This window comes from Chiloscyllium plagiosum, unplaced genomic scaffold (genome assembly GCF_037043375.1).
Source record: "Chiloscyllium plagiosum isolate Xiang-an unplaced genomic scaffold, Cpla_swu_hap1 HiC_scaffold_20, whole genome shotgun sequence".
NCBI classification, from domain to species: Eukaryota; Metazoa; Chordata; class Chondrichthyes; order Orectolobiformes; family Hemiscylliidae; genus Chiloscyllium; species Chiloscyllium plagiosum.
This window is the reverse complement of record NW_028270158.1, coordinates 15,140,481-15,164,114: the sequence shown is the minus strand read 5'-3', so window position 1 is coordinate 15,164,114 and position 23,634 is coordinate 15,140,481. Positions and strand designations below refer to the sequence as shown.

At 39.7% G+C, this 23,634-nt stretch overlaps 2 protein-coding genes across 5 annotated transcripts in view; one reads left to right on the top strand and one right to left on the bottom strand.

Moving 5' to 3' along the window:
- Positions 1 to 134: 134 nt before the first annotated feature.
- Positions 135 to 15,321, bottom strand: nubp2 (nucleotide binding protein 2 (MinD homolog, E. coli)). The gene is made up of 7 exons (XM_043711985.2): positions 15,264 to 15,321; positions 13,262 to 13,374; positions 9,563 to 9,761; positions 6,687 to 6,841; positions 2,919 to 3,029; positions 2,316 to 2,385; positions 135 to 956 (listed from the first exon to the last, which is right to left on the bottom strand). Exons 1-7 carry the CDS (start codon positions 15,304 to 15,306, stop codon positions 802 to 804), a joined length of 846 nt encoding a protein of 281 aa, XP_043567920.2. The 5' UTR covers positions 15,307 to 15,321; the 3' UTR covers positions 135 to 801.
- Positions 15,322 to 15,567: 246 nt separating this feature from the next.
- Positions 15,568 to 23,634, top strand: part of LOC122560836 (SPRY domain-containing SOCS box protein 3-like) — a 31,155-nt gene continuing 23,088 nt past the window's right edge. The window contains exon 1 of one of the 4 annotated variants that reach the window (XM_043711982.2): positions 15,568 to 15,687. The gene's annotated coding sequence lies outside the window, so the exon portion shown is untranslated. Of the gene's footprint in view, positions 15,774 to 23,634 lie in introns of all 4 variants that reach the window. The other 3 variants (XM_087997689.1, XM_087997688.1, XM_043711984.2) reach the window with 3 other exon arrangements.

Below are 23,634 nucleotides of genomic sequence, written 5' to 3'. Positions count from 1 at the left end.
GCTAGCTTCAGATTACTACACATGGCATTACACACATTAATAATTCTGTGTTTGATTGTGTCAGGGTTTTGCTTATGCGAATTAATTTTTCTTAAGAATCCTAATTTCAGAAGCAAACCACTTGAGCATTTGATTATAGTAATGAGTTTCTTTAATAAAATAAAAGCAAAACTTTTAAAATTAAGTTTACAGATGACAATGCTCACCAAAAGAAGTGAAAATCTTAGCTGCAGATGACATCTTTAATAAACAGAGTTACACAGGGCAGTCAAACAGACTCTGAACTATTTCTACATTTTTTTGCTAACTTAAACTATTTCAAATCTTTGACTGATTCCTAACATGGAGGCTTTTTTTCTCCCTCATTTTCCAAAGTTTTGTTTCACTCTATATTGCACAAATTCGGTTAGCCTTGCGGCTGGAGTACTTTCTGCAAAGTGTTCCCACCTCAAGGAGTTGTAAATAATAAGAGCGGATGACCTCCTAAATCCACCACTCTAAATGCAGCATCACATTAATATCTAGAACAGAATGTCTGGCATTGTAAATACAGTTAATTTCAAACACATGTTGAAAGTGTTCTAGCACTTCCATAAAAGTAACTGGGTACAAATAATTGATTTATAATTCCACATTTCCATTGGTATAACAAAAGGCATTAATGGTCCAATATTCAAGTGTTTCCATTTCTGGAAAAAAAATTGATTATTTTATTCTTACATTCCAAGAGTAAGAGCTCTTTATGCTTCTATTCTGCAATTCGCCACCTCAGCAGTTTGATATGAATATACAAGAATAATCTCATGTATGAAGTGCTGAAGATTCATTATTGTTGCTTAAAATTTTTTCCACTATGTTATTAATAGCATCAAAGGTTGCACTCTTTGGAAAAGCCTGGATGAAATTTCGACCTTCCTCCAGACTGTGAGACAATTGAGGATCCAGAGGAACACACCCTATAAGAGATGTAAAAAAGAATTGTACTTCAAAAACTAAAAATAAAAATCATCACCAACAAATCAATTAATTCAATGGCTTATGACTGTGAAAACAAATCCAAACTAGGGTAAGCCGCAACAAACATCTACAGTAAATGAAGAGGAAACTTCTTACAGCCTTGAAATGACAAGGTGAAATTAAAAAGTTGAGTTCATGTCTTGGCTAACATTCTTCAGTTAAAAATACTCAGACATTTTTAACTTCGATTTACCATAATTTCAAGGCTGTTAAAGCTATAACAGTTACAGTCACTCATTAAGAGTAAGCTTTTTAAGAGGAAAGAAATGCATACAAGTATAAAAAATACACATATTATATTCAGTTTATACAATCAAAATAATTCATGTATGGATCAGACACAGTTTTTCTTTTTATTTCGGCTGAACATCTCGTCACGAAGGTGGGAATGTCAAAATAAAACTATTGAAAGATACACATAAGGGAGTTCTTCTATTTAAAAAAATATATAGTTCTTCAATGCCGCTATAGCAATATTTTTAAATAAAAATACCATGTGCAATGATTTTTCATGAAGCTGCTCTCAGAATAATAATGTGCTTTCTTTTCATGCATCCAAGTGTTCGACCCCATATATTAATCTTGCTTACATGCCTGGTCCATTAGACAATGTGCCAATGCTGAACAAGTGGCCACATGCTAGCACATTTAGGACCAATATCAAAATGGTCTGCACATCTGAAAAAATGTTCTAGTAGTATACCACTTTGAAATCATTTAAACGATAGGTGAATGCAGTAATTCACATGAGACACGGAAAATTGTATGTTTCTTTTAGATGGTTCAAAAAGGATCCTTCATTTGTAACCATTTTCTTAATTATTCAAATTTCATATGCATTCATTAAAAAGCAACCTCCACAGACGCACCAATCCTAAACATTCAGCAGAGGTCTTAGGTGCCTTAGAAAGATGCAATGCTAAATACATACAGACTCAAATTATAACTTTATTTTGTTCAAAGCTCTTCCACAAAATGAACCCAACACATGACACAGAGGGACCTTGAATATCCGACATACAATTAACCGAATTTCCGGATAATCCGAACTTGGTCCCGATACTTGGTTAACGATGTTATCTTGCACTCGATTAACTGAACGAAACACATCCCGTCCGGGTCCTTCAGATAATCGAGGTTCCTCTGTATACTAATCATAAAGTGTACCTTTACAGATTGTGCTTTATAAAGAAATCCTTTTGTCGCATGATCTTGGCCAAGCATCATGGCAGTGCTTAAGTGAACTCCAAAACTTGCAATAGAATTAGAACTTCAGTAGTTTAATTTAGGATGCTCACCTAAAAATGGAACATGAGACTGCTCAGCAAGTGCTTCACCTCCTCCGCTGGAAAATATATTAGTGCATTCCTGAAAAGGAATAATTCAACAACATCAAAACCTGAAGCACCATCACTGTCTTCCTATAAATGTCACATTATCTTGAGACCCATCAAATTAAATTTAATCAAACATATTTACAATTATTCAAATACAGTCATGTTCTTTATAATTTCACATCAATTATTTCATCCTGTCTTGCTTCACAGGGAAATCTTTTACAGTTGGACTGTTTTTGGTTTAGGTCATTAGTGATGTTTAAAAGAAAATCATACTACTTTCTATCATTTCAATATCTCAAAAGATCAGAACTTTTTGGTCTTTAATATTAAGAAATATGCAAAGCTAGAAGTACATTTCACCTCCAGTCAAGATTTTTAAAAACCCACTTTTTGAATCTAACACATTTAAAAATCAAAATTTTCAAAGGTTTAACACATTGTAAACATTAGTAGGTATGAGCAATAGGCCCATATTTTAAAAATTGACAAGTTTCTTCACATGATCAAACTGGTCTTAATAAACCCACAGTTAACAAGCTTCAAACAGCTTACAATACTCACTGAACAATTGGGGCAAACAAAGCCACTCATGTTTTCAATTATTCCCACCACTGGCAATCCAGTTTTTTTGCAAAATGTCAATTCTCTTCTTACATCTCCAATGGACACTGCCTGTTAATAAACCAAAATATTTTGAAATGATACTCAAAAGGAGTAGGAATGATAATAGGTGTTTCAAAATTAAACTTGTCAACATTCATGGTCAAGTATCACATATGAATAATGATCACTTGGACAAGGCAATGTAGATGAATCATTGCTCACAGAATCATAATTCAGGAGCTCTCAGGAGTGATGGAAAAAAATCTTTTGCACAAGCACAGAAGTTGAGATTGAAAAAACACTACACACATCAGGCAATGCTAAACTGGAGTTAATAAATCTCCTAAGATTGTCAGAGAACAGAAAAACTAAAGAGAAGTCAGCAGTTTGGCATAGTTGAGGCTCAGTGAATGAACAAATGACTGAATGGGGTTGTAGCACAATTCAACTGAGGGAGAAGGTAGGAGAGAAGTCTGAAAGATAAAATAGATGTTTAAAGCAGAGAGGAAATCACAGAGTAACACTGACCTGACCAAGTTTGAGGAGACTTCAAGAAACAAGGAAAATTGCAAGAGTTATTGGGAGATGAAAAATTAAATTTATCAGATGAAGAACTACCCAAACTAGAGGATAAGGAAACAAATATACTTATCTATATAAAGCAGTTAGCATCTCCAATATTGGACTGATAGAAGTTACAAGTAGAAATAAAGTTGACTTGGGATATCCAAACCACAGGCTAATTTGGTTAAGTTCTAAGTTTTTAAAAAGCAGACCAATAGCCGTTATTGCACACTTAGAAGAGTTTTAAAAAAAAAGACTACAGAATAAAGAATAGGACAGCAGAGGAACAGGACCTTTGGCCCAACATGCCTGTGCCAACCATGATACCATTGTAAACTAACCCCAAATAAACAAATCGCCTGCATGTTCATGAGTCTGTCTAAATGACTTTTAAATGGTGCCATCATATCTACTTCTACCATGTCCACTAGCCATCTGTTTCAGGCACCTACCACCCTCTGCATTAAAATATTTGCCTCGCACATCTCCTTTAACAGGTCACCCCTCAGCCTTCAACACTCCAGCAAATAAAATTCCAGTCTGTCCACCGTGGGCGGCACAGAGGTTAGCACTGCTGCCTCACAGCGCCAGAGACCCGGGTTCCACTCCCGCCTCAGGCGACCGACTGTCTGGAGTTTGTACATTCTCCCAGTGTCTGCGTGGGTTTCCTCCGGGTGCTCCGGTTTCCTCCCACAATCCAAAAATGTGCAGGTCAGGTGAATTGGCCATGCTAAATTGCCCGTAGTGTTAGGTGCAGGGGTAAATGTAGGGGAATGGGTCTGGGTGGGTTACGCTTCGGCGGGTCGGTGTGGACTTGTTGGGCCGAAGGGCCTGTTTCCACACTGTAAAGTAATCTAATCTAATCTAATCTAATCTTTCCTTATAGCTAACACACTCAAATCAAGGCAACATCCTGGCAAACCTCTTTTACACTCTTCCCAAAGCCTCCATATCCTAACTACAGGGCAGCACAGTGGCTCAGTGATTAGCACTGCTGCCTCACAACGCCACGGACCCAGGTTCATTTCCAGCTTTGGGCAACCATCTGTGTGGCGTTTGCACAGTCTCCCTGTGACTGTGTGGGTTTCCTCCCACAGTCCAAAGATGTGCAAGTTAGGTCAATTGGCCTTGCAAAATTGCCCATAGCATTCAGGGATGTATAGGTTAGGTGCATTAGTCAGTGGTAGGGGAATGAGTCTGGGTGGGTAACTCTTCAGAGGGTCGGTGTGTACTTGTTGGGCTAAATGGCCTCTTTTCACATGAAAAGGATTCTAGAGTGTGGTGACCAGACCGGCACACAATATTCTAAATGTGGGCAGATCAAAGTTTTATACAGCTACAACATAACTTGCCAACTTCAATACTCAATGCCCTTACAGATAAAGACAAGCATGCCGTACCCCTTCTATACTATCTTATCCATTTGTGCTGGCACTTTCAGGAAGCTTTGAACCCAAGATCCCTCTGGATATCAATGTTCATTAGGGTCCTACCATTTACTTCATACTTTCCTCTTGCATTTGACCTATGAAAATGTCTGTCCTCACTGGTCCAGATTAAACTCCATCTGCCATTTCTCCACCCAGTTTTCCATATGATATATAAGCTGCTCATCCTTTGACAACTCACTTCCCTATCCACAACTCCACCTATTTTTATGTAGTCTGCAAACTTACTCCCTAACTCTGCATCCAAATCAATCATTTATTACAAGCAATATTGGCCTGCACTGATCCTTATGGAACACCACTTGTCACAGACCTCCAGTCAGAAAAACAGCCCTCCACAACTACAACAACAGAACAGTTAAGAGTGAGAAAAACCAACAAACTAACTCTTAATTCAGCCAACTATACGGTGTTTACAATGCCAAACAAAATTGTAACTAATTCAGAAAATGCAAGTTAATGGCAATGCTATGGAAAATTTAAAAGAATGAAGAGTCATCTAAGTAGTCTTTGCAATACCAATTCCTGATACTAGAGGGCAATGCCAATCCCTAGATGGGGACCAAACAGAAAAAACTGGAAATTCTATAGATGCTGCCTGACCAAGTGAGAGAAACACTGATAATGACATTACTGACATTCAACTTAAAACAGATTATTTTTCCCTTAGCAGATGCTACCTGACATGCTAAGCATTTCCAGCATTTCATTCTTATACTTCAAATTTCCAGTAACTAACACTTACTTGATACTTGAGACTTTTTACCATCCACCCACACAAACTCTAACAATAACTTATTAAGCAGAAAATGCTTATGACAAAATCCAACATTTCTTACTGATTTATCATACATGAAATGCCTTTTACTTAACATCACTGTGTCGTATACTTTTCAGATTCCATGCACAAAATGGAACAAAGCAAGATTTTGAAGATGACCTGAGGAAGAGAGAGATTTCTATCCAAATAATAAATGTAAACCAAGGAACTGCTTAATTAGCATAAATTTCCACCTTCAAATTAGCCTAATTTATACTATATTACTGTATGCCTTTATACAGAGAAACCTTGATTATCCAAACAAAACGGGCAGGCAGTATTTCGTTCAGATAATTGATTCAAAACCTTTCCTCTGGGGCTCGGAGTTTTCTGAAGTTTCCTTTTTCCTCCCTCCGCCTGCCTTGCTCCCTCTCTCTGTCTCAGGGTTAGTTTCTGAACCCACACGCACTTGTCTGTAAGGGACCTGCAGCATTGCTGAAGCCTCCCTTTCCCTCCAACCCCAACCAGCTCAACGGGATTGACACAGCGAGCACTTGCTAAGTCCACTCCCTATTCAGGAGACTAGGCAGCAGCAGCATACTACAGCAGCAAAGGTAGTCATGCCCCTGGCGTTAGCACTGTTTAAATGTCAAAAAAACAAAAATCAACTGTAGAGGGTGGGGCTGCGACACAGGAAATAGAATCACAGGAAATAAAAGGACCAATAAGTTTCCTCCATAAAAAGGAGAACCACGCAACACTTGAAATAATTTGGGATACAAACTGTGCATTTTGCCTGGATGGAAGTCAGTGTAATGCAATTTAAAACATCCAAATACCTAACAACTGAAACAAATAATGTGTACTTAACTGACTGTATCAGCATTTATCGGTCTGGCATGAACAAAAGAAAGCTGAAAAGACCTCAGAAGTTGAATCTCTCAGTAAACGCACCTGTGGCGTCGTAACCAACAGAGCTCCATCGGGTTTATGCTGACGAAGGCATTCCACCACTGAGATGTGTTCATCAGAGGTCCCAGGCGGAGTGTCGACAATGAGATAGTCAAGCTCTCCCCAGGCCACATCGGAAATAAACTGCTTGATTAGAGCTAAGTGAGGAAAGGGAGAAAAGTTTTTTTTAAAATATAAAGCAAACTTGAGAACATTTAGCTATTTCATATGTTCAGAGATAATTAAAGTCTGACAGTTGAACTTGACTGCCAAGTTAATGAAAAGGTTGTTTGAGCATTGTTTTCAGAGTCAAAATCTCAAGCTTACAGGTCATTCAATTCCAGTTAGACTAAATCTATGATATTTCACCATGAAAATACATCTTCACCTTCCGGGCTTTTCATAGGACTCAAACTGAAATTAAATTATTTAAATACAATTCTGACTCTAAAACAAAACAATTCATGCCAGTAGAGATTAAGCTTCCTGCTAACTGAAGAAGGAAAATTCTAACTTCGAGTCACAATTTTTTTTACCTCCCAATCCACAGCAAACAAACATTTGTGACTAAGTGCAGCCTCCAGGTGAAACATAATACATGGCTGGGTGTTTCTGTTGGCCACTGTACGTGATTACATAGTCTCAAGTAAGGTATGAAGTGTTCCAGACATCACGTGTACAAGATAGCCTTGAATGGACCACTTCATTCTTTGTCAGTAATCGCTAGTGTTGTGCAGACAAAATCCACTCCCTATTTTAGTTGCAATTTCTAGATGTTAGATTTCTGTGCAATCATCTTTGAACTTTTACATCTATGTTTACGTAGAAGATTGCCAACGTACCCTTGCATTAAACTTGAAATACCCTCTCATAACAGTGGAAGATGTTTAAAAGAAAGAAGGAACTCTCAAAGTCTCTTACAATAACCAGAGACCTAAAGTGCCCATTTTCATCCATTGTCATTTCTGTGGGTATTATGCTGGTCTCCCACTTGAAATATGTCAGGGAGATGGATAACATGCCTGTGAAATTTCACTGTCTGGATCAATTAATTTCCAGTATTGCTAAAGAGAAGTTGCAGGAAATGTTGTAGGAACAGTACACCAAGTAGCTCAAAATTTCATACTGTTGCCAGGTTGCAGATGTGTTACATTGAGCCTTCATCTTTAAATATTAAACCTAATTTCAGTCTGCACAAGTCACAAAATCATTTGTTATTCAAAGTTTGCATATTCGTAAATATTTGTAAAATTTCATCAGCACTTCAAAAACAAAGTGTCTATTAACCAGATATTGGTCCACTACTTTTCATCATTTATATAAATGATTGGAATGCGAGCATAAGAGGTACAGTTAGTAAGTCTGCGGATGACACCAAAATTGGAGGTGTAGTGGACAGTGAAGAAGATTACCTCAGATTACAACGGAATCTTGATCAGATGGGCCAATGGTCTGAGGAATGGCAGATGGAGTTTAATTTAGATAAACAGGAGGTCTGCATTTTGGGAAAGCAAATCTTAGCAAGAGTTATACACTTAATGGTAGGGAGTGTTGCTGAACAAAGAGACCTTGGAGTGCACGTTCATAGCTCCTTGAAAGTGGAGTCGCAGGTAGATAGGATAGTTGCTGTGGTTCTGTTCGCCAAGCTGGAAGTTTTTGTTGCAAACGTTTCGTCCCCTGTCTAGGTGACATCTTCAGTGCTTGGGAGCCTCCTGTGAAGCGCTTCTGTGGTGTTTCCTCCGGCATTTATAGTGGCCTGTCCCTGCCGCTTCCGGTTGTCAGTTTCAGCTGTCCGCTGTAGTGGCCGGTATATTGGGTCCAGGTCTATGTGTTTGTTGATGGAGTTTGTGGATGAGTGCCATGCTTCTAGGAATTCCTTGACTGTTCTTTGTTTCGCTTGCCCTATAATGGTAGTGTTGTCCCAGTCAAATTCATGTTGTTTGTCGTCTGCGTGTGTGGCTACTAGGGATAGCTGGTCGTGTCGTTTCGTGGCTAGTTGATGCAGATCGTTAGCTGTCTTCCTGTTTGTCCTATATAGTGTTTTGTGCAGTCCTTGCATGGGATTTTGTACACTACATTAGTGGACCCAGCATGAGCAAAACTAATGTAGTGTACAAAATCCCATGCAAGGACTGCACAAAACACTATATAGGACAAACAGGAAGACAGCTAACGATCCGCATTCACGAACATCAACTAGCCATGAAATGACACGACCAGCTATCCCTAGTAGCCACACACGCAGATGACAAACAACATGAATTTGACTGGGACAACACTATCATTATAGGGCAAGCCAAACAAAGAACAGCCAGGGAATTCCTAGAAGCATGGCACTCATCCACAAACTCCATCAACAAACACATAGACCTGGACCCAATATACCGGCCACTACAGCGGACAGCTGAAACTGACAACCGGAAGCGGCAGGGACAGGCCACTATAAATGCCGGAGGAAACACCACAGAAGCGCTTCACAGGAGGCTCCCAAGCACTGAGGATGTCACCTAGACAGGGGACGAAACGTTTGCAACAAAAACTTCCAGCTCGGCGAACAGAACCACAGCAACGAGCACCCGAGCTACACATCTTCTCACAAACTTAGATAGGATAGTGGAGGCAGCATTTGGTGTGCTGAGATGTGATCAGCTTTGATCATATTAAACAGTAGGCAGGCTCGAGGGGCTGAATTGGCTACACCTCCTCCACATTCTTAAGTTCTAAAATTTTTTTCTCCACCATAACCCGAGCAATGCTTGGAAAGGCACCAACATGCTAAAGGAATGTTCTAAGAGTAACAGATTACTTGTAATTAATTACTGATGAGCTACAACACGTGCTTTATTTTTGTTGTTTGAGTTAAAGACATAGGACCTCACCGGTTTTCTTTGGCCCCCTCCATATCACAGCATCATCTGGAGTCTCCAACAGAAAGCCTATTGACATTATGCACATTGTTTTATCTTTGTCTACATAAACTGGTACCCAACCCGCATCGCATTGATGTACAGCACTATTCAGAACATTCAGCATCCGAGGGATGCTTGGACCACACAGATCAATGTCGAGAATTCCAACCTAAAATAAAACAATTCAACAATAAATTAAACAAACAATTGGGGAAAAAATTGACATCAGAGATTAACTAGAATGACAACAACTAGGACTAGAAGACTGAAGAACCCTATTAGATGCAAAGAGAAGATAGAAGAGGTGGTGGTGTTTTAAGTTCAGAAGGAGATTTTCAAAACTATGTAAGGATTTTAGAAACTATGCAAAGAAAAACTTAACAATTCAAATCACACTCCAAAATTGGCAAAAATAGAAGGACACTAGAACTTCTAATGTTTTCACAGAGCCAGAACATGGTGCGCTTTACCCACAAGTGGTTTCTACAATAAAAATTAATTGAAAAGTGACATGAATAAACATTTGGAAAGAACACAAGATATGAACATTTGAAATCTGTTCCTGTCAAACAGCTTTTCTTTGCAAATAAAATGCTTTAAAGCATTTAATATTTTTAGTTATGTCCTTTGTTAAATTTGTTTTGAATCTCTTCAAAATGAAAACAATCAAAATTTCAGACGGATTTTGCAAAAAAGCTAAAAACGATCCGTGACAGCGATCGGGAAGTATTCATTGTTGGCATTGTATCAAGTTGCACTATGGAATGCTACAACAAAGAGTTGCCTTAAATGATGTAATTTTCAAGTGAACCTTTCAAGTAAATTTTTCACAAAGTTTTGAATATGACCTTCTTGCTTCAGGAGCAGTTACAAATAATGTTTTAGGAAGCAGTGTAGAATTCAAAAGTATGGATTATTGGAACAATGTTGAGGAGAAAGAATGTATTAAAAATTGAGCCGCTGGGAATTATATGCATCAACTACAGGTGAATTGCTTGCAGTACCATAAGTTTGGATTGAATGTCTTGAGACATCCGAAACTTAGCTGAAGTATGACAAAAAGATAGAGAATTTTCAGGCAAAACTTGGTCCACTTAGGTTGGTTTACAGAAGATTTTATATTCAGTAATATGTCAATGAGCGAGCAGGCACTTAGAGTCATAGAGATGTACAGCACGGAAACAGACCCTTCGGTCTAACCCGTCCATGCCGAACAGATATCCCAACCCAATCTAGCCCCACCTGCCAGCATCTGGCCCATATCCCTCCAAAGCCTTCCAATTCATATACCCATCCAAATGCCTTTTAAATGTTGCAATTGTGCTAGCCTCCACCACATCCTCTGGCAGCTCATTTAATACACATACCACCCTCTGCGTGAAACATTTGCCCCTTAGGTCTCTTTTATATCTTTCCCCTCTCACCCTAAACCTATGCCCTCTAGTTCTGGACTCCCCAATCCGAGGGAAAAGACTTTGTTTATTTATCCTATCCATGCCCCTCATGATTTTGTAAACCTCTATAAGGTCACCCCTCAGCCTCCGACGCTCCAGGGAAAACAGCCCCAGCCTGTTCAGCCTCTCCCTATAGCTCAAATCCTCCAACCCTGGCAACATTCTTGTAAATCTTTCCTGAAGCCTTTCAAGTTTCACAATATCTTTCCAATAGGAAGGAGACCAGAACTGCATGCAATATTCCAACAGTGGCCTAACCAATGTCCTGTACAGCTGCAACATGACCTCCCAACTCCTGTACTCAATACTCTGACCAAAGGAAAGCATACCAAATGCTTTTATTCCTGATGAAGGGCTTTTGCCCGAAACGTCGATTTCGAAGCTCCTCGGATGCTGCCTGAATTGCTGTGCTCTTCCAGCACCACTGATCCAGATTCTTCACTATCCTATCTACCTGCGACTCCACTCTCAAGCAGCTATGAACCTGCACTCCAAGGTCTCTTTGTTCAGCAACACTCCCTAGGACCTTACCATTAAATGCATAAGTTCTGCTAAGATTTGCTTTCCCAAAATGCAGCACTTCACATTTATCTAAATTAAATTCCATCTGCCACTTCTCAGTCCATTGGCCCATCTGATCAAGATCCCATTGTAATGAGGTAACCCTCTTTGCTGTCCACTACACCTCCAATTTTGGTGACATTTGCAAACTTACTATCCCTACCTCAAATGCTCACATCCAAATCATTTATATAAATGACGAAAAGTAGAGGAGCCAGCACCGATCCTTGTGGCACTCCACTGGTCACAGGCCTCCAGTCTGAAAACAATCCTCCAACACCACTCTCTGTCTTCTACCTTTGAGGTAGTTCTGTATCTAATTGCCTAGTTCTCCCTGTATTATGTGAGATCTAATCTTGCTACCAGTCTCCCATGGGGAACCTTGTCGAACATCTTACTGAAATCCATATACATCACATCTACCCTCTGCCCTCATCAATCCTCTTTGTTACTTCTTCAAAAAAAAACTCAATCAAGTTTGACAGACATGATTTCTCACGCACAAAGCCATGTTGACTATCCCTAATCAGTCCTTGCCTTTCCAAATACATGTACATCCTGTCCCTCCGGATTCCCTCCAACAACTTGCCCACCACCGACATCAGGCTCACTGGCCTATAGTTCCCTGGCTTGTCCTTACCACCCTTCTTAAAACAGTGGCACCACATTAGCCAACCTCCAGTCTTCCGGCACCTCACCTGTAACTACTGATGATACAAATACCTCAGCAAGAGGCCCAGCAATCACCTCCCTAGCTTCCCACAGAGTTCTAGGGTACACCTGATCAGGTCCTGGAGATTTACCCAAGTTTATGCATTTTAAAACATCCAGCACTTCCTCCTCTGTAATACGGACATTTTTCAAGATGTCTCCATCTATTTCCCTACATTCTATGTCTTCCATGTCCTTTTCCACAGTAAATACTGATGCAAAATGCTCATTTAGTTTCTCCCCAATTTCCTGTGGCTCCATACAAAAGCTGCCTTGCTGATCTTTGAGGGGCCCTATTCTCTCCCTAGTTACCCTTTTATCCTTAATGTATTTGTAAAAACCTTTTGGATTCCCCTTAATTCTATTTGCCAAAGCTATCTCATGTCCCCTTTTTGCCCTCCTGATTTCCCTAAAGTCTACTCCTCCTGCCTTTATACTCTAAGGATTCACTCGACCTATCCTGTCTATACCTGACATATGCTTCCTTCTGTTTCTTAACCAAACCCTCAATTTCTTTAGTCATCCAGCATTCCCTATACATACCAGCCTTTCCTTTCACACTAATTGAGCCAAAAGATTTTGATGTAGGAAGTCATTCCAATTTTGAGCACAATTTACACCCTGATTGCCAACTTCAAGACCAGAAAGCCAAGGAAAATTAGACTAAAGCTCTGGTGCAGAGTCAGACATTGCACAGGCAAGAGGAACATAAATAGCTTATATGGTCACATGTCTAGAACTCATGGTTGCTTCTTTTGTTACCAGTAGCATGTTTTGCATAGAATTTCTTTTGTACTGTCATGTTGTGGCCTTAATAGATTCATCACATTCTGCCACAGAAAAGGGAATTTTAGAAAAAAAATTAATACCCTTCACACAAACAATTTTTTTTTCTTGAATGTTAATGAAATATTCATGTTTGGTGACATTTATTTTATCTTACCCTTTTCCCAGCATTTCTCAGTGCAAGTGCTAACTCTGTTGTTATGGTACTTTTCCCCACTCCTCCTTTGCCAGAAAGAACCAGCAGGATGTGGTCAACAGCAGCGAGGTTATCTTGGGTTAAAAAAAGTTACATCATTAAAATCACGTGCATTTCAACAACCTAAACATTGCTAAGTCAGAAGTCACACAACACCACGTTATTTGAAATCACAAGCTTTCAGAATGACAAAAGCTTGTGACTTCAAATAAACCTGCTGGAGTATAACCTGATGTTGTGAGACTTCTGACTTTGTCACACCAATCCAATATCAGCGTTTCCACATTATGGTTAAACATAAACAAGACACAAGGTTTGCATAAAGATTTGCAGCAGGAACGGAACCAAATGAATTCCAGAAGACACAGCACAACAGTACTGCACAGGAGGCGCCAAAGTACTGAAAATGTCACCTAGTCAGGGGGCAAAATGTCTGCAAATCAACTTTCTACCTTGGCAAACATACCCACAAGTATAATCAAGGCACAATCTAACTTACAGGACAAATAAATGTAGGCTCATTTCAGAGCAGTCAAGTCCTTAGATATTTAAAAAATGCAGTAATGCCAAGTTTCTATTGTCCTTTGAACAGGTGCTACACTCATCTAAGAGATCTTCCTCCCTCGAGAGAGAATGCACATTTGTGTCAATATATACCAGATATTCTAAGAAAGGTTCAAATATTTGAGAGACAATCTCGTTCTTCACATCAAATCTGCTTTTAAATAGAGTAAAAAAGACGACAATACTGTTGTTACCGTAGGAACACTGATCAATAAAACTCACATTATAATAACCTTTACATCATATCCAGGTGTTAATTTTTTTCTATCTTATCACATTATCTCATGAAGATGGTAGCCCATCACAGAATCTGGCAAAGCTGTGGTATCTTGGTCAATTAGAAAATCTGATTCCTGAAGAAGGGCTTATGCCCGAAACGTCGATTCTCTTGCTCCTTGGATGCTGCCTGACCTGCTGCGCTTTTCCAGCAACACATTTTCAGCTCTGATCTCCAGCATCTGCAGCCCTCACTTTCTCTCAATTAGAAAATCTCCCAGGTTCCCTCACATATCAGACAACACAGTGGCTCAGTGGTTAGCACTGCTGCCTCACAGAACAAGGGACCCAGATTCAATTCCAATTCTGTATGAAGTGTGCACATTCTCCTTGTGTCTGCGTGGGTTTCCTCTGGGTGCTCCAGTTTCCTCCCACAAACATGTGCATGTTAAAAGAATTGGCCATGCTAAATTGCACATAGTGTTGAGGGATGAGTATGTTAGGTGCATTAGTGAGGGGTAAAATATAGAGCAATAGGGTAAGGGAATGGGTCTGGGTGGGTTACTCTTCGGAGGGTTGGTGTGAACTTATCAGGCCAAAAGGCCTGTTTCCACACTGTAGGGATTCTATGATTCTATGAAATGGTGCTATTTGTGATTGAGTAGTATCATAGCCAAGTTTGATGTTCATGATAAGGTACCCTGTTCTTAGATAGCAGAAGCTGGAATTGTGACTGACTTCAGTTCGAGGGGCACAAGAACCAGCTCTAGTACACCATCCCATGGTACATATTAACAAATGAATGAGCAACTTTTCTGCACTTAAAGTATAGACAAAATATTCACACCCTAAACAATCTGGACTGCCAGTTTGCTCGATCCTAAACTTCGGATGGAGTCAACTGACAAAAGTGTACATTGAACAGCAGCTGGATTGGAGCTCATCTGAGCGAGTTTCAGATTTAGAAAATTCGCAGTATCCTACCTCTCTAGTGAGTAAGGCATTAATCTATTAAAAATCTTACGAAGGAGGCGAGCAAACAGATGGGGGACGTAAGAGGAGAATTGGCGGTAGAGGAAAAGAAAGCGAGGAGAGGAATGCGATGGGGAGGACACATTAAAGGACAGAGCTCTTCTCTTCTCTTCTCTTCTACTCGTCTCCAACTCCCCAAACACACACTTACCTTCCGCAGCCGCCATCTTGTCTGAGTTCCCAGCAACCGTCATGCCGTCACGTGATTCGCCACCGCCCTTTCCCCACAACCGGGACCAAGGGAAGCGCATGCGCACCACTGACAGGACCTTTGGCTCTCCTGACCCGCTCAGATCAGCGGGTGGGCGGGGCAATAGCGGAATCTGATGGACGTGCGTCTTAACCATTCAACGGGCAGATACCTACGACGTTTCATCGGATGGACGTATCGGAAACGGGTGGCCGGCATACAAGTTTGGTTGTGAAGCCCGTCTCTATATATAGGGGTGGGGAAGACGAGCATGCGCAGTTGCGGGAGCGTTAATTGAGTTGGACGTAGTCGGCTGGAAGCAAGAGGATTAATAAAAAGGAACCATCCGTAGAGCAAGAAATGCAGCGATTGGGTATTGATCAAGGTGCGGTGCTTGTGGAGAGGAAGCAGCTTTCTAAGACCGTGTTGCTTAGTGTCGGTGGATGCTGATGGCGTATTTACGGTTTAAATGTATGTGTATTGATGGGGTGGTCGTAGTAGGCCCGAGGCCTGCGGGTGTCTGTCTGCAGCCCCCGTCCCACGCTCTCCGCATTATGTTTACTGCTTTAACTTCCCTGATCATTTCCTGGCTTATTTAAAGCGAAATCATTGTCATATTGCAAGTCCTTATCCGTCACTTAATGGGGTTCTTTTTTATCAAGCTACGAGCTTGATGTCGATCAATTTTAGGGACAACAGATTTGTCTCTGTGCGGTGCCGAGTATGGGGGCGAATCCTTTCCTCGAGATGTTTGTTGTTGATCCAAATCTAAGAGCTACGAATTGCATATTAACTACGCAACATGGTTTGCAATACAGTTCTTCGCCCCCAGCGTTATTCAAAATGCGTTGAATAAACCCTTGCCATAGCAAACGCCTCAATTGCATTAATTTCTTAATCCTAGCCTATGCCCTCTTGTTTTGCGGCTCAACCTCTGTGCATTTAAAACAAATGTACGCAACTGATAACTGAGCACCTTTCTTTCATGCGTCTATTAATGCGTTGAGTGCGTAGCCTGACTTGGTCATGTTACTTACTCGGTGAAGATGAGCTGTCAGGTTTTATTATTTTCTTGGTCCAGGTGAGCAGCTGTGTGCCATCTTCATTGTTCGTCTAGCGATGACTCCGTGAAGTTACTGGCAATTGCTACCAGTGGAAATGCAAGTCTGTTTTTCCCCTAGAATGTGAAGGAGAAGATAAATGCGGTTTTAGAGTTTTACTAGGCAATGTCTCCTTTAATTTGAGTAATTGTGAACGTTTTTGCTCTAAAAAGTGGTTAAGTCGTTTCAAGCCTATCCGTTGCTTGCTTAATCAAGGAATTGTTGCGTTCTAGAACAAAATGTGCCCACGAATTCAGCTAGTTATGGTAGCGCTATGATTTGTTGCTGCTTTCTTTGTGGAAGAGACGTTTGCTTTTGTGGAGGAGGCCAGTGTTTTAAAAGTTAATGGTTGCCCTTCGGGGCAAATGAAGGAGATTTCTCCTTTACTGTTGTAATTTTAGGTTTCTCTGCCAAAGAAGGTGGTGCCTTTAAATATTTTTAAGGTAGTGGTAGATTCCGTTGCCCAACAAGAATCTAAGGTTATTTGGGCAGATGAGAATATTAAATTCTAGCAGATTGGCTGTTATGCTGAATGACAAAGCAGGCTAAAGATGCTGAATGGAGACTTCTGTTCTTAATTCTTGTCTGTATTTGCACAAATTGAAATCCACTTTTGTTTTGAAGGCTGTTTTGATGTCGTTAATCAATGGGTGTGGGAACAAACTATTCAAATTTTAGTTGATCACAAGGCATACTCTGTGCCAATGTGTCCTCATTTCTTGTTTTCAAGTATATAATGTGGTTCTGGTGCATCAGTGGCAGATACCATATAATGCCAAAAACTGAAAAGCATTCTATTGTAAGTCTGTGTATTCTTGAGCATGTATCAGAATTGTATAATTTTATATTGTTAACCCTTACATCATCTGACTAGATTTTCACTGAGCCTGATTACTAAACTTATGGGTTGTTGTAACACTAGTACAAAGATATTTATTGGGTTTTTAAAAATAAATCAAACTGTAGATGCAGGACATCAGGAACAAAATCAAAAATTGCCGGGGAGAATAAACCTCAGCAGGTCTCCGCAGAATATTCTGAAGAAGGGTCACTGGGCCTGAAACATTAATTCTGCTTTCTCTTGCCAGACCCTCTGAGGTTTTTCCAGCAAGTTAATTGGGTATCTAACCAAAAGCTACACTAAGTTGTATTTTTACACTAAAGGTTTACTGATAATGTTCCAGCAAATCTACAAAGGTTATTAAATGAAATGCGTACCTACTAGATGTTAGTGTGGTTTCAAAATAAAGGTTAAGGTTTGTAAACTTTGCTATATGTTGAAAATTCAGCAGCTTGAAAAAGTCACCCATTGAAACAGCCCTAGGCTGCCTGAATGTGACTGCAGTTAATACAGCAACATGATTTAAAATATAGGGGAACTGAGTCTGTTTCTATTAAAACCTGTCCTCACTAATTAGTGACTAGTGCATCTCGACAATGATACAGCAAAACCACTGACTAGCAGGTCCTTAAGCTTACCTATTTTTTTCCAAAAGAAGCATTGATTCAGTTAATATTTCCATTCTGCTTGGCCACCTATGTTCTGAACATCTGAATGGTGCTACTTGCTCACTTAAAAGAAAATGAATGGCTGCATGATAGTAATTCGGGAGTTTTGCTGTAATAAATTGATCTAAATTCATATTCTAAGTTGTGGATTTGCCTTGTTACAGGGGTTCTCCAATTTGAATGTCTAACTTTCAACCAGTTGCACTTGTGATCATGCTCTTGTGGAGAGGTGTAACTTTGAAGATTTGACATATACAGGCATCTGCTGTGCTTGCAAACAGCTCCTTTATATTGTCATGCAGTATTTCGACTTGCTTGCAAACAGAATCTGTTTGCAACCTGTCTATACTTATTGCTATCTAACTGGAAACCATATCTATCAATTGCCATTTTTCTCTATTTTTAATGTTTAGATAACCCCTCAATCTTGTAAGTTATGACATATGGAACTGCATAGTGTGATTAGTGGATATGGATTATAATGTGAATGTTTGCATCCAAAGACTGACAACTTTGTAGCTGGATAATGTTACCAAGTAAACATCTCCCTTTTTAATTGGCAAAATGAATACTTGACTTTCTCTTCTTGGAAGTCATAGACCCAGTGCTATAAGTGAATTTGTAATAAGTAAAATCTTGTTATAACTAGCTCTGAAATCTATGGTGCACCTTTTAAATTGATTCTATTTCTACTTGTTCAATATCAGGTTCAAGGAAGCATGTGGCCTACTCCTACTTCTGATGCCTTTGTTTAAAATGCCAATACTGGCTTAACTGAGCTTTTAAATTCAAGTGTGTTGTCTTTGTATTCGAGACATGTCCCTGCATCAAGGTCATTTATGCATCTAGTTTGTTTCTGTGTATTGCTGCACATGGTTTGCCATGTGATGCTTTTAATGGTTTGCTTTAATTCATCAATGTGGTTGCCTTACATGTAAGTAGCAAATGTCCAAAGCACTATTCATGGTTTAAATTTTTTTTTGTTCTGTTAATCATGGTTCAATTACTAACACTTAACTCTAGAAAGTTGCATAGGTTCAAGCCCAAATTCAGCACTTGAGCATTAAGGTCAGATGTGACACTCCAATGCAGTATACTTGTCATGTATAGCAGTATTCAGTATTAACATAGTCTCTAAACCTAAATGCTTTACTTTCTCATCAGCTTGTAAAGAAGCTAAACTCTGTGGCATCAGACTACATTTAAGAGGTGGGATTCTAAGACTTTTAAACGAACCGATGTCAGTTTGTAAGATGAACTTGATGTTTTCTCCCCATTAGAGCTTTGTTTCTGATGGCAAAATTATAGCATAGATCCAGTTGTCATTTCAAGACTATTTTAACGTGGAAATGTACTCTCAGGAACAGATGACAGTGGGTCCAATGGTGTTCTGTACTTTAAATTAATTTTGAGCTACTGGAAATGCTACATCAACTTTAAAAATCCTGTTTTGAATGGGAGGTAATTGGGGCATTGGTAGTAACAGGCTTGCAGGCCTCTTATTTGTGGTGTCACAACACAATGCTGAGGATCAGAATTAAAATTGGACAAAAGAGACTGACTTCTGAATTTGGGTGTTTTAAGATTGATTGATTTCAGCTTCAATCCTGAAGGCAACCTTTTAAACCGGGTCAGCCAGTCCTTTGGATATGTGACCTAAATAAATATTTCAAAGAAAGTGTGTTTTAGCAGGATGTCTGTGGTATTAATTGGAGTGTTTATGCTGTGATAAATGACATGCTGAAAAGCAAGTTTATTGGAGCCATTGGTAAATTTTAGTTGAGTTGGGTTCGGAAAAATCTGGCTTTCAGTCATGAAGAGCAGGTGCACCCAAGCTGTAGGGCATTCATTACTTGCAGAAACCGAGGTTGTAGAAGTTTGTAGAAATTTTTTGTTAATTTCTTGCTATTAACTGAAAAGCAACCCAACATCATTGAAAGATTGTCTTGTAGCTTTGCCTTGCAGTTACCATGGCACCTTGGTATTTCTTGCAAAGTAAATAGTTGGTAAAATTAACACTGCAAAATAGACTAAAAGTTAAAGTCTTGTTACACTCATCAGACCTTGGACACAGTTGGACTTGAGATGCAATCTTGTATCCCATGAAATGAGGGTGTAGATTGGCAGGGCCATAATTGACATGGATATGCAGCAAGAACAGTTAACTTTAATATTTATTCTCAGACCACAAATAGGTCTGAGGTAGGTTCTGATTGGTGTGTCTCCATGGCAACCCCTTAACCAATGTTTCTGACTGCCTGACCTTATTTTTCTTAAACGATACAATGCATGTATGTTTCTTTGGGCGTACATAAAACATGGTCTTGAGTGTTTATATATAAAAGTTTAGCATGTGTAAATGACTTACTGGGTACAATTGATCTTGAAACTAGTTTCTGGTATCATTCTTGGCACAGTGAATTATTTAAATGATTCCCAATAGCAGAATCAAATCTACTTGTTTTCAGTCTCTGGCATTTGATTTCTAACCATGTGCAGCAGGAGGAATAGTCAATCAACTGGTATTTTTACAAATTTGCTAAGTATTCTTTAATCAGTATAGTAAAATACTAGCAGTACTAAATCTTTTTGTAGGCTGTATTAATTATTAGCACTTTGCAATTTTAATTCAGAGATATGCTGTTCTGGAAGAAAGTGTGATCCAGGCAAGCATACCTGCAAAAAGTACTTGTAGCTGCAGGAACCTCCGCTCAGTGATTGAGCTGGAGACCACAACTTTGGATATGAGAGAATAAAGGGCTGAGACTAAACTGCAAATGCTGCCACCTTGGATGACAAATTTCCTAGATTTTGTCTTTTGTCTTAATTTCAGGAGGCAGTAACGCTGCTTAGGTTCTTATTGCTCAATAGGGACAGTTGTTTGCAAGTTAGATCAGTAAATGCATCTGGGGCAGGAGCTTTGGCCATGACAATTGTCCATCAAATTTCTTTTCCTTTCTTTGGAGCAGCAGCCTTCACTATTTAACTGTTAAAGAGGGAACATTATGAATGTGGCTGTAGTGATGGAGATGGTAAATTGTCACCACTGTGTAGTAAAAAGCATGAATCCAGAAGGCTTTTAGCTGCCTGATTTGAGGTTTGGAATCTGTTCTGCACTGGAGGCAATTTGTAGTGGGAAGGGGAGGATAAGTAGTTGATCTGCAATTGATAATTGATATTCTGCATTGATAACAATTGCATAGTAAAATCTAGAAAAGGCATTCTGAAAGACTATAGAAGTAGGTGCTAATTTTAAAGGGTAGAACCTCCAGGATAGTCTCTAGATTACTACCTGAGCTGCCACCAATTTGGCTCATGATGGGTAAGATGAGTGAGGAGAATTGGGTCCTAGTTTATTGGAGCCAATGCTCCATATTGGGAGTACTGTACTATTAGGATAGTACTACATCTGACAGATGTCCTCAAACCATAACTTAAGTAGGGATGCCTTTAAAGGGTGAGATGAAGAACCAAGTATGGGTGAATGTAACAAATTGAGGGACAGGGTTGAGGCAGAAAATCAAAATGCAGATGTGGAGAATGTGTCCCCTGCTGCCAAAGCAAAGAATCAAAGACCAGAGTCCAAACTAGATGCTGCACAGTTAAAATTTAATGAAAAACTGATTTGATTACTAAACACAGATAGTGACTAAATTGATATTGCAGAGATGGCTAAAGAATGACTAGGATTGGTTCATAGTGGAAATGATCTCTACCTGAACAGTGACTACAGTATAGGAGTATGCAAGAAGAAATACTGGATACTTGTGTAAAGGGACGGCAATAATTGAGTATCTTAATCTTTTTAAAAACTAGAAAATTCAGCCTAATAGCCTTTGAGGAGTTCATAGAATTATTTCAAGGTTGTGCAAGGTAGACAAGCAGGAGGCTGGAAGAACACAGCGAGTCAGACAGCATCAGGTGGTGAAATCAACTTTCTGGAACTGACCAGAGATCAAGCTGTGCTAGACTTGGCATTGTGTAGTGTGTCAAGATAAATTTGTGATTCCTGAAAGCACCATCACTTAACAGCAGTCCAGTTTGAAAAGAGCAGGTCTATGTCTGGCATTGTAAACCTAGATTAAGGCAACTACAGAGGAACCTTTATTATCTGAATAACACCGGGAGTATTTTCTCAGATAAGAGTCCTGGATAACAGTTTAACTGAGTATCGGCATCTTGCCAGCTAATCCAAAATTTGGATATTCGAGGTTCCTCTGTATAGGGGCGTTCATCAGGTGTTTGAAATACTCCCCATTTGTCTGGATGGTATAACTCAAATGCTAGAAGCTTGGCACTGTCCAGGACAAAGCAGCCCACTTGATTTGACACTACATCCTCTCCCTGCACCACAGAAATGATCACCAAAGGTCCACTGTAACTTTCAAACACACAACCATTTCAATTTGAAAGACCAGGGCACCAGATTCTTGAAAACCACCTGCAAAACTCTTCTCCGTGCCACTCACCATCCTGAGTTGGAAACGAATTGCAGTCCCTTCACTATGCTGAACAAGAATTTCTTCCCTGAGGGTATTGTAGTTCAACCTACATTATGTGGACTGCAGTGGTTCCAGAAGGCAGCTCACCACCACAAGGGCAACTTGCGAATAGGTAATAAATGCTGGCCCTGTCAGTGATCCCTATGTTCCACGAGTGAAGGAAGAGAAAAACATTAACTGCAATGAACTGGGATATTAGGGTAGGAGGTGCATCAGAGGAGAAGCAGTGGTGGATTATTGAAGAGATGTATCAGAATGTTAAGTGTATGCTTGTAGTAAAGAAGAAATTTGAGAACCTACCATCTGTGGTTAAAGATGAGAGAATCAAATTTATGGGAAAAGCACGTAATCATGGAAAAGTGAGAGGGACAGATGACTGGTGTGAACACAATAAGTGACTAAATGGGATAAATACATTTCAGCATGACAGCCAGCTCAGTGTGAAAACAATAGTTTCTATAGGTGTCTTTAAAAGGAAGAGACTAAGTGATTTAGCTTCACTCCTAGAGTGAGGGGGTGATGCAGTTGCTGATGTTGAAGTAGTGAATATAATGAAATACTTTGCTTCTGTCCTCACTGTAGATATAGAAATGTATTTTGCACAAAATCTGTAAATATGGAGATTAAACATGAAGTACTTGGAGAAATTATGGTCACCAGGGAAGTGGTAATGACCTAACTGAATTATGGGTTGATAAGTTTCCAGATAGACTTCAATAGTCAAAACAATACTAAGATGATGTCTAATGCATTGGTGTTTTAGAATTTTGTTGGATTTTGGAATGGTTCCATCAGATTTGAAAATGGTAAAGAGCAGGTCAGAAGCTAGGAATATTGCAGTGAGTAACTCCTTATCTCCAAGCTTGCCCATCTACAAAACACAAGTTAATGTGTTTGAATACTCCCCACTTGCCTGGATGAGTGTTGTTCCAACAATATTCAAAGCACGACGTCGTCCAAGTCAAAGCAGTCTGCTTGATTGGCACCACATCAACAAACTTCCTTTTCCTCCATTTCTACTCCGTAGCAGCAGCATGTACCATCCACAAGATGCATTGCAGAAATTTACCAAAGGTCCTTGGCACCCTCCAAACCCATGACTGCAATCATTTAGAAGAAAAGTTAAATGAGAACACTACCACCTGCATGTTTCCCTCCAAGCCATTCACCACCCTGACTTGGAAATGTATTACTGCCATTGGGACAAAATCCTGCAATTCC

Excerpts from the sequence above, each read along its gene's own strand:
- nubp2 (XM_043711985.2), bottom strand. The coding sequence starts at position 15,306 with ATGACGGTTGCTGGGAACTCAGACAAGATGGCGGCTGCGGAAG. Across the intron at positions 9,762-13,261 it reads TGAGAAATGCTGGGAAAAGG|GTTGGAATTCTCGACATTGA; the intron begins GTAAGATAAAAT and ends GTTTTATTTTAG. Across the intron at positions 6,842-9,562 it reads GAGGGGGCCAAAGAAAACCG|CTCTAATCAAGCAGTTTATT; the intron begins GTGAGGTCCTAT and ends TTCCTCACTTAG.